Genomic DNA, 14,641 nt, shown 5'->3' with positions numbered 1-14,641 from the left:
TGAGCACATCAATCCAACTGTAAATTTTAGCAAGTGTGAAGAGACTATTCTGGCTAAATGAGCAATCAGCTTGTGTGTACCACTGTGGTTTTACCCTGCAGCAAGTCAAGTATGAGAATCGTACATTAATGGGGTGTCTTTACCATCCTGCTTAATTTGGCACATCAGAGGAATATGTCTTGGACTGGTTGGAGAGGAATAATTACTGTTGGACAAATATTTGACAGAAGCATTTGAAGAAGTCAAAAGTCTTCTTCAAATGCATCTGCAAATCAGAAGTCTGATCAGAATGATTTGATTTACAGATGATTTACAGATGCACAAACGCAAATAGTGATGAATTATAATCAAGGCTTGTCTTGCAACCAAAAGAGGACAACTTTGAAGTGAAAGGGAAGTTACGATCGTAGAAAGGCAGAAAATAGACTTGAAGCCATTAAAGATTCATCGTGTTGTGGTCAAACTCGTAAAAAGCATGTGTTCATGAAATGTGAGCCGCTACGCAGCATGTGTAGACATCTGTTTTGATTAAAATATCTTTGCCATTATCTGTTTTTTAGACAACTGAAAAATGCATGCAATTGCATTTTAGAAATGTTCATATATCTCTGGTATACAATTATAATGCATGTAAAAAATAGAACTGCTTTCTGTGCACCCCATTACCCCTTTGTATTATGTTGATATTATAACTGGCGTCATATCATGACAGACAAATCAGTATCCAAAAAGTAAAAAGAAATCTTAATCAGAAATTGGAACTAGTCCTAGAGAATGCAATCCAAAACATTTATAGTACATTTATGCACTAGCGACACCTGTTTCAAAGGATGCCTGCTTTGACTGTTACCCAGACCATATCTGCATGTGTACCATATTTAACTTTACTACGTAAGCAAGCCAGATTAGATATAAGCAGTTCAAGAGGACAGAGCAGTGTGTGGTTGAAGGCTCTTGGACACCCCTGCTTGTGGTAAGAGTATCCTCAGTCTGCTTCAGAGCATTTAGATGTATTCATAATATGAAAAATTAGTTTAAAATATTTAATAATTACTAACATATGATGAACAAATGTTTGCTTCCGAATCCTAACCCATGACTGAACGTGTGTTATTTATTCAACAGGATTGCTGAATAAAACATACTTTTGAAAGAGGGAGGGTCAGGTAAGAACACCTTTCAACTTCAGCTAATCTTTTATTTGTATATATCTTGTGTTAAACATTTCATTAAGCTGCAGTTTTTTCAAAAACAGTATAGTGTTATCACTATCAAAAATGTCTTTTGAAAGAGCTATGGTGAAGTTTTTGTTATGATGTAGGAAAATGTATTTCATGGGGGTGTGCAAATAAATTAGTAATTATTATTATTATTATATACTTTATTAACTGGGCCATTCAGTCACATGTCTTGTAGACATCATCACACATCATTTTGAGAAGAGATGAATAAGGTTACTTTTATTTTTAATTGCCTCATAGAAATAAACTGCCACCATGAGTACAGACGCCGAGATGGCCGTTTATGGCAAAGCTGCCATCTACCTCCGTAAGCCAGAGAAGGAGAGAATTGAGGCTCAAAGCAAACCCTTTGATGCCAAAGCTGCCTGCTACGTTGCTGATACTAAGGAGCTGTACTTGAAGGGAGCAATCATCAAGAAAGATGGTGGCAAAGTCACCGTCAAAGTCCTGGACACTCAGGAGGTTGGTATCATGAATTCAGTGTCAACTAAGATTAAATATGATCAGTTCTCAATGTGACATATGTCCTGTTCCAGGAGAGGACAGTCAAAGAAGATGACGTCACTCCAATGAACCCTCCCAAGTACGACAAAATTGAGGACATGGCCATGATGACCCATCTCAATGAAGCCTCTGTCCTGTATAACCTCAAAGAGCGTTATGCAGCATGGATGATCTACGTAAGACAGTCTGCCAAATAAGAAAAAGAGAAAAATTGAAAATGGCTATACTTGTAGTATGAATACGGTTAACTGTTGATTCTCTATGATCACTTTTAGACCTACTCTGGACTCTTCTGTGCCACTGTGAACCCCTACAAGTGGCTCCCAGTGTACGATGCTGAAGTTGTAAATGCCTACAGAGGCAAGAAGCGTATGGAGGCTCCACCCCACATCTTCTCCGTCTCTGACAATGCTTATCAGAACATGGCTACTGGTAAGTCAATAATATAACAAAGTAGTATTTATCAGTATATGAAGTTTCTGTTGCAGGAAAACCTACTTAAGTCCTTTCATTTTCATTTAACAGATAGGGAGAACCAGTCTGTCTTGATCACGTAAGTTACACATTTGATGACTTTGTGAAAGATAATCAAATATATTGATCAAATTATTAAAAGTCTGTCTCTATACCTAGTGGAGAATCTGGTGCCGGAAAGACTGTGAACACCAAGCGTGTCATCCAGTACTTCGCAACAATCTCAGTTGCAGGTGGACCGAAGAAGGAATCCAAGATGGGAGTATGTTACTGCATGACGATTACAATTCAGTGTTCCTTGAAAACTGATTATTTTGCCGGTCATTTTCTGACATCAATTCTAAACCTTGATTATAGGGCTCTCTGGAGGATCAGATTATTGCAGCCAATCCTCTGCTGGAGGCCTATGGTAATGCCAAAACTGTGAGGAATGACAACTCTTCTCGTTTCGTAAGTATGGAGGGATTTCTACACATGAAAGAGGTCTTGTTAAACATGTTTAGGTGTAGGTTAAAAATGTCTTTGTTCCAAACAGGGTAAATTCATCAGAATCCATTTCGGCACAACTGGCAAACTGGCTAGTGCTGATATTGAGACATGTAAGTGACAATTCTCTTAGTACATACAAATGATTGGGATTGACCTTTGGCCAGGCTTTAACTTATGAACAACTTTTATAGATCTGCTGGAGAAGTCTAGAGTGACATTCCAGCTTCCCGATGAAAGAGGCTACCACATCTTCTACCAGATGATGACCAACCACAAACCCGAGTTGATCGGTAAACAGTTGTGGTGCACAACCTTAAACCTACTTACAGTTTTCATCCGGAACAATCTAATAAGCTTGTCATCTCTTTTTGATCTGCAGAGATGTCACTCATTACAACCAACCCCTACGACTTCCCCATGTGCAGCCAGGGTCAGATTACTGTGGCCAGCATTGATGACAAAGTTGAGCTGGAAGCCACTGATGTGAGTGATCGCTTTAAAATACCTAAATATTTTGTTTGTGAAATGCAATATCAAAACTGCTCTTCTCTTCTCTCTAAAAGTATTTTCAAGAGTGATAATGTTTTGTGTGGAAACCTCTTTTGAAAACAGAACGCTATTGATATCCTGGGCTTCACTGGTGAAGAGAAGATGAGCATCTACAAGATGACTGGTGCTGTGCTCCACCATGGTAACATGAAGTTCAAGCAGAAGCAGCGTGAGGAGCAGGCTGAGCCTGATGGCACAGAGGGTGAGTATTAACTGTCAACACAAAGTGAAAAGCTTAGGAACAACAGCACAAAACATCTTAATCAGACTAGTTTCTGTTAGATTATAATGGAAAATTACAGTCACATACTAAATGAATTGACGGTAAATCACTGAACTGTTTTCAGATGCTGACAAGGTTGCTTACTTGCTGGGTCTGAACTCTGCTGACATGCTGAAGGCTCTGTGCTATCCCAGAGTAAAGGTCGGAAATGAGTTTGTCACCAAGGGACAGACTGTACCTCAGGTAACTGAGATACACCGGTATCATTTTTTGTTTTGTATTGATATTAGTCCACTGTTGGTTCATGGATGCACTCGTTTTGATTAGTTCCTTGTATGTTAACAAATAGCTCAAAGAAGAATATTAAACTTTTAAGGTTTGATTCTTTTACCTAATTTGCCTCTTTAAAGTAAATTCAAAATAACAGTAATCCATCATTAAAAAAAAACCAAAACGGCTGACTGACTTGAATCATTTCATATTCATTGTTTTTATTCAGGTGAACAACTCAGTGCCTGCCCTGGCCAAGTCTATCTATGAGAGGATGTTCTTGTGGATGGTCATCCGTATCAACCAGATGTTGGACACTAAACAGCCAAGACAGTACTTCATTGGTGTCCTGGATATTGCTGGCTTTGAAATCTTTGATGTAAGCGTCTTTTCTAACAATTCAACAGCCAATGATTTTAATGACACAACCATTCTTATTGCCTGCAAGGTATAATGCTGAAACTTTGTACCTTCACAGTACAACAGCATGGAGCAGCTGTGCATCAACTTCACCAATGAGAAGCTGCAACAGTTCTTCAACCACCACATGTTTGTCCTGGAGCAAGAGGAGTACAAGAAGGAGGGTATTATCTGGGAGTTCATTGACTTTGGCATGGACTTGGCTGCCTGCATTGAGCTGATTGAGAAGGTAATCATTTAAACATTTTGTGATTCTAATTGTTTTTAATTTGACTTAATGTATCACTTAATGACATATTTCTTCACACTTTTTAAAGCCCATGGGTATCTTCTCCATCCTTGAAGAGGAGTGCATGTTCCCCAAGGCCACAGACACATCCTTCAAGAACAAGCTGTATGACCAGCATCTTGGCAAAAACAGAGCTTTTGAGAAGCCAAAGCCAGCAAAGGGCAAGGCTGAGGCCCACTTCTCACTGGTGCACTACGCTGGTACCGTGGACTACAACATCTCTGGCTGGCTGGACAAGAACAAGGACCCACTGAATGAGTCTGTTGTGCAGCTGTACCAGAAGTCCGGAGTTAAGCTGCTGCCGGTTCTGTATCCTCCAGTTGTTGAGGGTATGATCCTAACTACAGTATACTCTTAAAGGATGTTTTCATGTAAATTTTATGTCTCTTTCAAACATAACATGTCTACATAAAATTGTCAACAGAGACCGGTGGCAAGAAGGGAGGCAAGAAGAAGGGTGGTTCCATGCAGACTGTGTCTTCACAGTTCAGGGTAAGGTTTAACATTGCAAACTTGGCTGTAAAATCAAATCTGAGTGTATACTGAACCGTACAATTGTGACATTTCATGACAAGTGTTATCATTTTGGATCTATAGGAGAACTTGGGCAAGCTGATGACTAACTTGAGGAGCACCCATCCTCACTTTGTGCGCTGCCTGATTCCCAATGAGTCAAAGACTCCAGGTACACAGACAACATAATCTCAATAGATTCTGTGAGGTGTGGTTTTGTATTACTGGTAATGTTTACTTCATGTTGTGCTGCTTTAACAAAGACACTATTCATTCAAAGAAGTAATTGGGAAATGTCTTTTCTACAGGTCTGATGGAGAACTTCCTGGTTATTCACCAGCTCAGGTGTAACGGTGTGCTGGAGGGTATCAGAATCTGCAGGAAAGGTTTCCCCAGCAGAATCCTCTATGCTGACTTCAAGCAGAGGTAACAATTGTTATTTTAAAATAATTTAGATGTAGATTGTTTGAAGAAAATACTCATACTGACCATTAACTCTCTCATGAAAAGGTACAAGGTGCTGAATGCCAGTGTCATCCCTGAGGGCCAGTTCATTGATAACAAGAAGGCTTCAGAGAAGCTGCTTGGATCAATTGATGTTGATCATGACGAGTACAGATTTGGACACACCAAGGTAGGCATCCTGATGATATTCACATAATTCAGTTTTCTCACCGAGATTGTAAAGAATCTAACCTTGGACTTAAGCTAAAAGTAATTAACTGAGGGTGTGGGGTGTTTGTTTGCTTGCTTGTTAGATTGTTTTAAAGGGTGGGAAGGATTCAGTGTGTAGGTTCATTCTATATTAATTCTTTATATTGTTGTTCAGGTGTTCTTCAAGGCCGGTCTGCTGGGTACCCTTGAGGAGATGAGAGATGACAAGTTGGCAGCTTTAGTCACAATGACTCAGGCTCTCTGCCGTGGTTACCTCATGAGAAAGGAGTTTGTGAAGATGATGGAGAGGAGGCATGTTGAAAACATCAAATTCTGAAAGATGGAATCAAAAATGAGAAAAAACATTGTCCATAACAGCATCTTATTGTCCACAGGGAAGCCATTTACACCATCCAGTACAATGTCCGCTCATTCATGAATGTGAAACACTGGCCATGGATGAAGGTGTATTACAAGATCAAGCCTCTGCTGAAGAGTGCTGAAACTGAGAAGGAGCTGCAACAGATGAAAGAGAACTATGAGAAGATGAAGTCAGACTTGGCTACTGCCCTGGCCAAGAAGAAGGAACTGGAGGAGAAGATGGTGTCCCTGCTGCAAGAGAAGAATGACCTGCAGCTGCAAGTTGCATCTGTAAGTACCCACCAACAGAGAGTTGTGCTTTTCCATGTTTTCAGTGTTAAATGCTAACATCTATTTTCATAATACAAACTAGGAAACAGAGAATCTGTCAGATGCTGAGGAGAGATGTGAGGGACTTATCAAGAGCAAGATCCAGCTGGAGGCCAAACTCAAAGAGACAACTGAGAGACTGGAAGATGAAGAGGAAATCAATGCTGAGCTCACTGCCAAGAAGAGAAAGCTGGAGGATGAATGCTCTGAGCTCAAGAAGGATATTGATGACCTGGAGCTTACCTTGGCCAAAGTGGAGAAGGAGAAACATGCCACTGAGAACAAGGTTGGTAAATATCAATATGTTTAGCATATCAAGTAACATTTAAAGATTACCATGTAATAACAACATATTTCTTGCAATCTTAGGTGAAGAACCTGACTGAGGAGATGGCCTCTCAGGATGAGAGCATTGCTAAGCTGACCAAGGAAAAGAAAGCCCTTCAGGAGGCTCATCAGCAGACTCTTGATGACCTGCAAGCTGAGGAAGACAAAGTCAACACTCTGACCAAGGCCAAGACCAAGCTTGAGCAGCAAGTGGATGATGTAAGTTTACAAACTCACTTGGATTGCTGAAGCAAAATTTGCCTTGAACGTGATGATTTAAAACTTGTGTTACTGTTTAGCTTGAGGGTTCTCTGGAGCAAGAGAAGAAGCTGCGTATGGACCTTGAGAGAGCCAAGAGGAAGCTGGAGGGTGATCTGAAACTGGCCCAGGAATCCATCATGGATCTTGAGAATGACAAGCAGCAGTCTGATGAGAAACTGAAAAAGTAACAATGCTTTTGAATTTGTAAAACAACCACTCTTTTTAAAGTAATGGTCACGATATGAACTCATACTATGTGCTTTATTTATTATTCAACAGGAAGGACTTTGAAGTCAGTCAGCTCCTTAGCAAGATTGAGGATGAGCAGTCAATGGGTGCTCAGCTTCAGAAGAAGATCAAGGAGCTTCAGGTGACACATTTTGTTACATGAAAGAATACTGCATACATTTCCCATCTTTTGTATTAAACTTGAAAGTTTACTAAAAGTAAAAAAATCCTACATTCAATAGGCTCGTATTGAGGAACTGGAAGAAGAGATTGAGGCTGAGCGTGCTGCTCGTGCCAAGGTTGAGAAGCAGAGAGCTGACCTCTCCAGGGAACTTGAGGAGATCAGTGAGAGGCTAGAGGAGGCCGGTGGTGCCACTGCCGCTCAGATTGAGATGAACAAGAAGCGTGAGGCTGAGTTCCAGAAGCTCCGTCGTGATCTGGAGGAGTCCACTCTGCAGCATGAAGCCACTGCTGCTGCTCTGCGCAAGAAGCAGGCTGACAGCGTTGCTGAGCTGGGAGAGCAGATCGACAACCTCCAGCGTGTCAAGCAGAAACTTGAGAAGGAGAAGAGTGAATACAAGATGGAGATTGATGACCTCGCCAGTAACATGGAGGCTGTTGCTAAAGCAAAGGTACGCAATACATTAAATGGCATTTAAAAACCATAATTAGTATAATAAATGAAGTAAATAATATAAATCTGATTGCTGATGTGATCTCTATTTTCTTTACCAGGGAAACCTTGAAAAGATATGCCGTACTCTTGAGGACCAACTGAGTGAACTGAAGACCAAGAATGATGAAAATGTCCGTCAAATCAATGACATGAGTGGACAGAAAGCACGTCTCCTGACAGAAAATGGTATTTATAAGTTGTCAGAGAATTATCTGTTGTGTATTATTGAGAAACGGGACACAAACTAATCTGTATCATGACATCTTTCCCACAAGGTGAGTTCAGCCGTCAAATTGAAGAGAAAGAAGCTCTTGTCTCCCAGCTGACCAGAGGCAAACAGGCCTTCACACAGCAGATTGAGGAGCTGAAGAGACAGACTGAAGAGGAGGTTAAGGTAAGAAATCATCAATTGCACTGATAAACTTCATGTGTTATTTAGACATTTTGCAAACTGGATATTGTGTCTTACACCAGGCCAAGAATGCTCTTGCCCATGGACTACAATCAGCCCGCCATGACTGTGATCTGCTGAGGGAGCAGTTTGAGGAGGAGCAGGAGGCCAAGGCTGAGCTGCAGCGTGGAATGTCCAAGGCCAACAGTGAGGTAGCTCAGTGGAGAACTAAGTATGAAACTGATGCTATCCAGCGCACTGAGGAGCTTGAGGAATCCAAGTGAGTCTCATTCAAAGAATTAAATGGCCATCTTGGAGCAAATATTTTAAATTGCAGGCCCACTTTCATATGTTCATCATGATAGTTAAGACATTAATTACCATAATGGCATAAATATAAGACTGTGGTATTTCTAAATTGTTCAACCAATAGGGTGGAAATGACCCAAAAGCCTTTCAGACCTGTCCTGCCAGAAACCTTAGAAAAGAACAATGACAGCCAACAGTGTACAACTCTGTTTGGGAGCTATGCAAACTTTCTGTGTTGCACCAGTGTTATTCATTCATAAAGAATATCTGCTATTGTGAGAATATAAATGTATAGTAATTTCCAAAAAAATTACTCTCCTAGATTGGGCTGATATGTTATTTGTATATCCTGCATGGCTTAAGATAACTGATGGGTATATCATGTGTTAAGAACGGGCATTGCAAGTTCTTGTTGCTAAGGCTTAAAGTAACTTCAATGAATGACTAATCACACTTTATTCAAACAGGAAGAAGCTGGCCCAGCGTCTCCAGGAAGCTGAGGAGCAGATTGAGGCAGTGAATTCCAAGTGTGCTTCTCTTGAGAAGACCAAACAGAGGCTTCAGAGTGAGGTGGAGGACCTCATGATTGATGTGGAGAGGGCCAATGGATTGGCTGCTAACCTGGACAAGAAGCAGAGGAACTTTGACAAGGTAGCAACTTTTACATTACATTGTGTGGCACACAAACAATGATGTCCATATATACAACTGAACTGTATTCATTGTGCTATTCAGGTGTTGGCTGAGTGGAAACAGAAGTATGAGGAGGGTCAGGCAGAGCTTGAGGGAGCTCAGAAAGAGGCTCGCTCTCTTGGCACTGAGCTGTTCAAGATGAAGAACTCTTATGAGGAAGCTCTGGATCAACTGGAGACCATGAAGCGTGAAAACAAGAACCTGCAACGTAAGTTCTTACCACATTATGTACCAATTACAATGTATCAAACACATATTTCTTACACTGAATTCTACACATGTATAACTGTTATGTGTTAGAATAAAGTATTTATATTTACCATTTTGAGGCTTAACAATATGAAACTTGCATCTCTCTGCAGAGGAGATCTCAGATCTGACTGAACAGATTGGTGAGACTGGTAAGAGCATCCATGAGCTGGAGAAGGCCAAGAAGCAGGTGGAGACAGAGAAGTCTGAGATCCAGACAGCTCTCGAAGAGGCTGAGGTACATTTCTTCTTCTTCTTGAAAATAAAAAAGATCTTGTGAAATATGAATAAATAATAATAATCGTAAATGTTTTAGAAAAGGTTTGAAGGCAGAGATTAATATTGTTTTATTTTTTATAATTAGGGAACTCTGGAACATGAAGAGTCCAAGATCCTGCGTGTCCAGCTGGAGCTCAACCAGATTAAGGGTGAGGTCGACAGGAAGCTGGCAGAGAAAGATGAAGAGATGGAGCAGATCAAGAGGAACAGTCAGAGGGTGACTGACTCCATGCAGAGCACTCTGGATTCTGAGGTCAGGAGCAGGAACGATGCCCTGAGAATCAAGAAGAAGATGGAGGGAGACCTGAATGAGATGGAGATTCAGTTGAGCCACGCCAATCGCCAGGCCTCTGAGTCCCAGAAGCAGCTGAGGAATGTGCAGGCACAGCTTAAGGTACTGTAAGACATACAGTTGTTGTACAGACTATGGTCAGTGCACCTACATTTTGGCATCCATGTAAATATATTTGCTGATATTCTTTCACCAGGATGCCCAACTGCACCTTGATGACGCTGTGAGAGCCCAGGAAGACATCAAGGAACAAGCTGCTATGGTGGAGCGCAGAAATGGTCTCATGGTGGCTGAAATTGAGGAACTTAGAGCTGCTCTGGAACAGACGGAGAGAAGCCGCAAAATTGCTGAGCAAGAGCTGGTGGACGCCAGTGAGCGTGTTGGACTTCTGCACTCTCAGGTGAATGAACACATTTCACAACCTTTTTTTCAATTGTTCAAAATCTAATCAGTTTTTAACAACATGGGAAAATCAATCATGTGATGACTTAATGTACTTAATTTTATTTCTCTTTAGAACACAAGCCTTATGAACACCAAGAAGAAGCTTGAGAGTGATCTGGTCCAGGTCCAGAGTGAAGTGGATGACACTGTTCAGGAAGCAAGGAATGCAGAGGACAAGGCCAAGAAGGCCATCACTGATGTAGGTTTACATTTTCTTTGTTCTCCTTTTATCCAACTAAAATGTGCTTTTCCAATACATTTCCAATTTTCATTTTATATCGCCTCCTCTAGGCTGCTATGATGGCTGAGGAGCTGAAGAAGGAGCAGGACACTAGCGCTCACCTGGAGAGGATGAAGAAGAACCTTGAGGTTGCTGTTAAGGATCTGCAGCATCGACTGGATGAGGCAGAGAACCTGGCCATGAAGGGTGGCAAGAAGCAGCTCCAGAAACTTGAGTCCAGGGTAAGACAATTCTGTCAAGATTTGTACAGTCAAACTAATGTAAGAAAACATATTCATTCTTAATATTATATACATGTTTGGTTTTGTGAAGGTGCGCGAGCTGGAGACAGAGGTTGAGGGTGAGCAGAGACGTGGAGCAGATGCTGTTAAGGGTGTCCGCAAATATGAGAGGAGAGTGAAGGAGCTCACCTATCAGGTACAGTTACATCAAGATTTTACATGTAAAGTACAAATCAATCTAACATAATTACATTGAATACATTTAACCATGGCAATCTATATTTTCTATTGCAGACTGAGGAGGACAAGAAAAATGTTACCAGGCTGCAGGATCTGGTTGACAAGCTGCAGCTCAAGGTGAAGGCCTACAAGAGGCAGGCTGAGGAAGCGGTAAGGACAACACACTCAATTTAAACAATTGGAAGTTGATACATTGTCAAAGTTATTTTTGCAAAGTAGACCGAGCAGGCTTTTATGAACATTTAAACACTGGTCTGTGTCTTGGATTTCAGGAGGAGCAGGCAAATGTTCACCTGTCCAAGTGCAGGAAGGTCCAGCATGAGCTGGAGGAGGCTGAAGAGCGTGCCGACATTGCAGAGTCCCAGGTCAACAAAATGAGAGCTAAGAGCCGTGACTCTGGAAAGGTAAATATTTTCACATTGCATTTTAATTGAAAAATGAAATGAAACTCCCCATACTATAATTAATGTCACAGTTATTTTTTCATGAATAATTTTTTTTTTTTAAGTTTCACAAGTTTCCATTACTTTTAGCTCCAAAAGTTGACAAGAGATAACCTTTACAGGTATGCAGAGTTTGATGTGTATGTATGTGCTTATGAACTCAATGTATTTGTTTTATTATTTTACAGGGAAAAGACGCAGCCGAGTAAAGAACGCCTGCTGATGGGTTGTTTCTAATCATACAATATGATGTGAAATATACCACAATAAAATCGTTTTTTGATCAAATTACTCTGTGTTTTCATGTCATTGTGTCCTCTGAAAAAGAACAAATGTGAGCCTCGGATCATTTGTGATAAAGCTAAACAACATTATGCAATCTTTATGCACTGGGTGGCCACCACATGAAGTATGCTGCATACTTTTTGATGCACAGGTAGCGTATCAGAATCCCACCAAGTGTATCTGATACTGTTTCAAGAATTTTTCCTATTTTTATTTACCTCGTATTCTTTTTCTTTTTGAGTGTATTTTTATGTGATTTTTACTGTGTTTGTGTTGTGCTATGACACCATGCAGCAATGAAACTGAAAGACATTATCATGCCTACTAGTAAAATACACACAGAAAGCTTTCACAGTACATTCACTATTTCATTATATTTCTACAATTAAATGTGCGTGGTCTTCATATTTTTGTTTCTCAATGTTTATGGGTCAGGCGGACCCTCAACATTACCGGATGTAATGGCTCCACCTGATCCACATTTTAAAACAATAAAGCAATAACAATTCATGTAAACAGAGAGATCAGATCCATAAATAAAAAAAGTATGTTTTGACAAAGGTATTCATTAATAATAATGTTTATTGCTTCACACTGAAAAATTGGAAAGACACATTTTATAAAGAGTATTGTATGAAATTACTGAACACAACTTTGTGCTGGTCTACACACCACATATTGGACAGAGTTTTTCTACATGTGTGCTGCAAATGTCTCTAAATTCCTAACATAACATTCAGGTTCTTAAAAAAACATGGATCTCTCTGGGCCTGGGAGCTAGCTGGCCTTGGGAAGGCATGGAAGCATGAGGTTGTGCTCTAGGAGGAGTGAACGAGAGGTGTATGGTGATACACTCTACCTGGATGCTGATCTGCATCACGCCATCCGAAAGATGACATCCATAAGGCTTAGTTGTGTTGTCCCCCAAGGGCACCTTGGCCAGCTAAGGCTTCGGGCAGGTGGTCTGCTGGGTTCATGCTTGTCTAGATTGTTGTGTCAGGTTGAGATTGAGACCGAGTCCCAGGCACAAAGCATAGATTAGGAGACAGAGGAAGTTTCACAGGTTCATTGAAAAGGTACAGCTGGTGAAGGTGGGTTGAGGAGATGGGATCGGCAACGTAGTGTGGCAGGCAGACAGGCAGTAATGGCTTGAACCGACTACACAACTTCAAAGTTGTCAGAACGCTGTCCTGTATACACTATACAACTTTCTGCCTTGTAGTCTGGAGTCTGACTGTGATTGTGGTGACTGATCAGTGACAGGGGGTCACACACTGTAAGGTCACACACGCAAGACAAGACACAGGACGCAATCAAAACAGTGCAGGTTGTCTGATTTTATTATTGTGCCCACTCCATACACAAAGCTGCCTGATTAGACTGGGTCAGGCAGCTACCGCTCTCATTAGCTGTCGCTTGTTCCTGGCTACCTGACCTGTCAGCAACTCAACCAGATATTTAGCCCCCCCCCTGAGCCTTAGCCTAATTACCAGTGACAAAAACAATGATCTGCCGATGAGTGGGATGAAAGCTGGGGTTCATGAGTTGATGAGCTGATTGTAGGCAAGTGTGTGGACAGGCAGAATCAGGGTCAGAGAGGCACACACAAACACAGACAGGCAAACCGGGCACATGGAAGATACAGGAGGACAGGGTACCACAGGAAAACACAAGGAGGCGACAGAGTTACATTATTTTATGTTTTCATGTTTTATGCTGTGTTTTGAGCACAGTTTCAGTGTTTGGTTTTTGTTAGCACATTCATTTATGTTTCATATTTTTCCCCCACTTTTGAGTTGAATAAATATATTATGAAAGATAAATGGTTTCCTTTTCTTATGACAAACTCATTAAAAAGTGACCTCTTTAAAAGGCATAATTAGTTGTTTTTAAGGATTGTTTTTGGCATTTCCCATTTCAGAGATAAAGGAAAGTAGAGGAGAGATAGGAGATGGCGTGCAGCGAAGGACTCAGGCAGGATTCGAACCCAAGCCACTACAGTGAGGACTCAGACTTGATATTTGGTACTTGCTCTACCATGTATGCTACCGGGCCTCATATATATATATTATATATGTAGTATATTCTTCAAGAACATTGGAAATTCAGCGAGGACCTAGACACACAATGACAGACAGGCAAGTGTTAACAGCTTGGGAAGCAAGAGTCAGTTAAATCAAAGAATGTCGTATTCAGCATCAGTAATGCTGATCAAATTTTAGAGATGTTCATGAAATAAAAAAAACAACTTTATTTTAATCCATGACATTTTAAGTGCTATACAATTTCTACTATCAAAACAATTGAAGATATCATGAGTGAAGTAAACACATGTAGAAATCAAATGAATTGATTTCTACATTTTTTGGTGAAGTATTTTGAAAGAGAATACCTTAGGTAAGCAAAAACTGGCCAAAGTAACTGAAACCCGAAACAACAGATGTATTTAGGTGCAACACCGGTTTCTGCTTTCATCTGCCTTGACCACATTTGGCTTGCTTTCCAATTTTAACTCTGCCATGTCAGCAAACCCCCTTTTCAATATAAGCAGTCCTGGAGGAAATGAGAGTGGGGACAGAAGACCTGTGAGTTTGTGCTTAACTAAAGGTAAGACTTTGCCCAGCTCTGCTTAAGACAATTTGAATGTTTTCTTCTTTTAAGTTATGTTAATGGAAAAAATTGTTGAGTGAATCTGTGTTTTTACATCTAATCTCCATATAACAAAACACTTTTTTGAACAGGATTG

General features: G+C 40.7%; 1 protein-coding gene across 1 annotated transcript; it reads left to right on the top strand.

Moving 5' to 3' along the window:
- Positions 1-876: 876 nt before the first annotated feature.
- On the top strand, positions 877-11,901 carry LOC311263722 (myosin heavy chain, fast skeletal muscle-like). Its single transcript, XM_084363993.1, has 41 exons — positions 877-973; positions 1,126-1,166; positions 1,482-1,703; positions 1,778-1,921; positions 2,021-2,177; positions 2,271-2,298; positions 2,379-2,481; positions 2,577-2,669; positions 2,755-2,818; positions 2,900-2,998; positions 3,088-3,191; positions 3,321-3,459; positions 3,605-3,723; positions 3,980-4,129; positions 4,229-4,399; positions 4,488-4,788; positions 4,884-4,951; positions 5,057-5,144; positions 5,281-5,398; positions 5,483-5,606; positions 5,802-5,938; positions 6,022-6,277; positions 6,360-6,602; positions 6,686-6,862; positions 6,943-7,088; positions 7,184-7,274; positions 7,375-7,764; positions 7,868-7,994; positions 8,084-8,202; positions 8,283-8,479; positions 8,976-9,159; positions 9,244-9,409; positions 9,564-9,688; positions 9,815-10,123; positions 10,218-10,421; positions 10,539-10,664; positions 10,757-10,927; positions 11,019-11,123; positions 11,222-11,317; positions 11,440-11,571; positions 11,799-11,901. The coding sequence occupies exons 3-41, from the start codon at positions 1,497-1,499 to the stop codon at positions 11,817-11,819; spliced, it is 5,799 nt and encodes a 1,932-aa protein (XP_084220119.1). The 5' UTR covers positions 877-973; positions 1,126-1,166; positions 1,482-1,496; the 3' UTR covers positions 11,820-11,901.
- Positions 11,902-14,641: the final 2,740 nt, after the last annotated feature.

The sequence above is a fragment of the Pagrus pagrus genome (assembly GCF_965226575.1).
Source record: "Pagrus pagrus genome assembly, chromosome: 10".
Lineage (NCBI taxonomy): Eukaryota > Metazoa > Chordata > Actinopteri > Spariformes > Sparidae > Pagrus > Pagrus pagrus.
Note: the sequence above shows the minus strand (reverse complement) of the source record. Positions and strands in the feature narration are given on the sequence as shown.

What these genes read in the sequence shown, in the direction of transcription:
- LOC311263722 (XM_084363993.1), top strand. Translation starts at nt 1,497, where the DNA reads ATGAGTACAGACGCCGAGATGGCCGTTTATGGCAAAGCTGCCATCTAC. An exon ending in CCAAGAAGGCCATCACTGAT is followed by an intron (nt 10,665 to 10,756) that starts GTAGGTTTACAT and finishes CGCCTCCTCTAG; the next exon opens with GCTGCTATGATGGCTGAGGA. An exon ending in TCCAGAAACTTGAGTCCAGG is followed by an intron (nt 10,928 to 11,018) that starts GTAAGACAATTC and finishes GGTTTTGTGAAG; the next exon opens with GTGCGCGAGCTGGAGACAGA.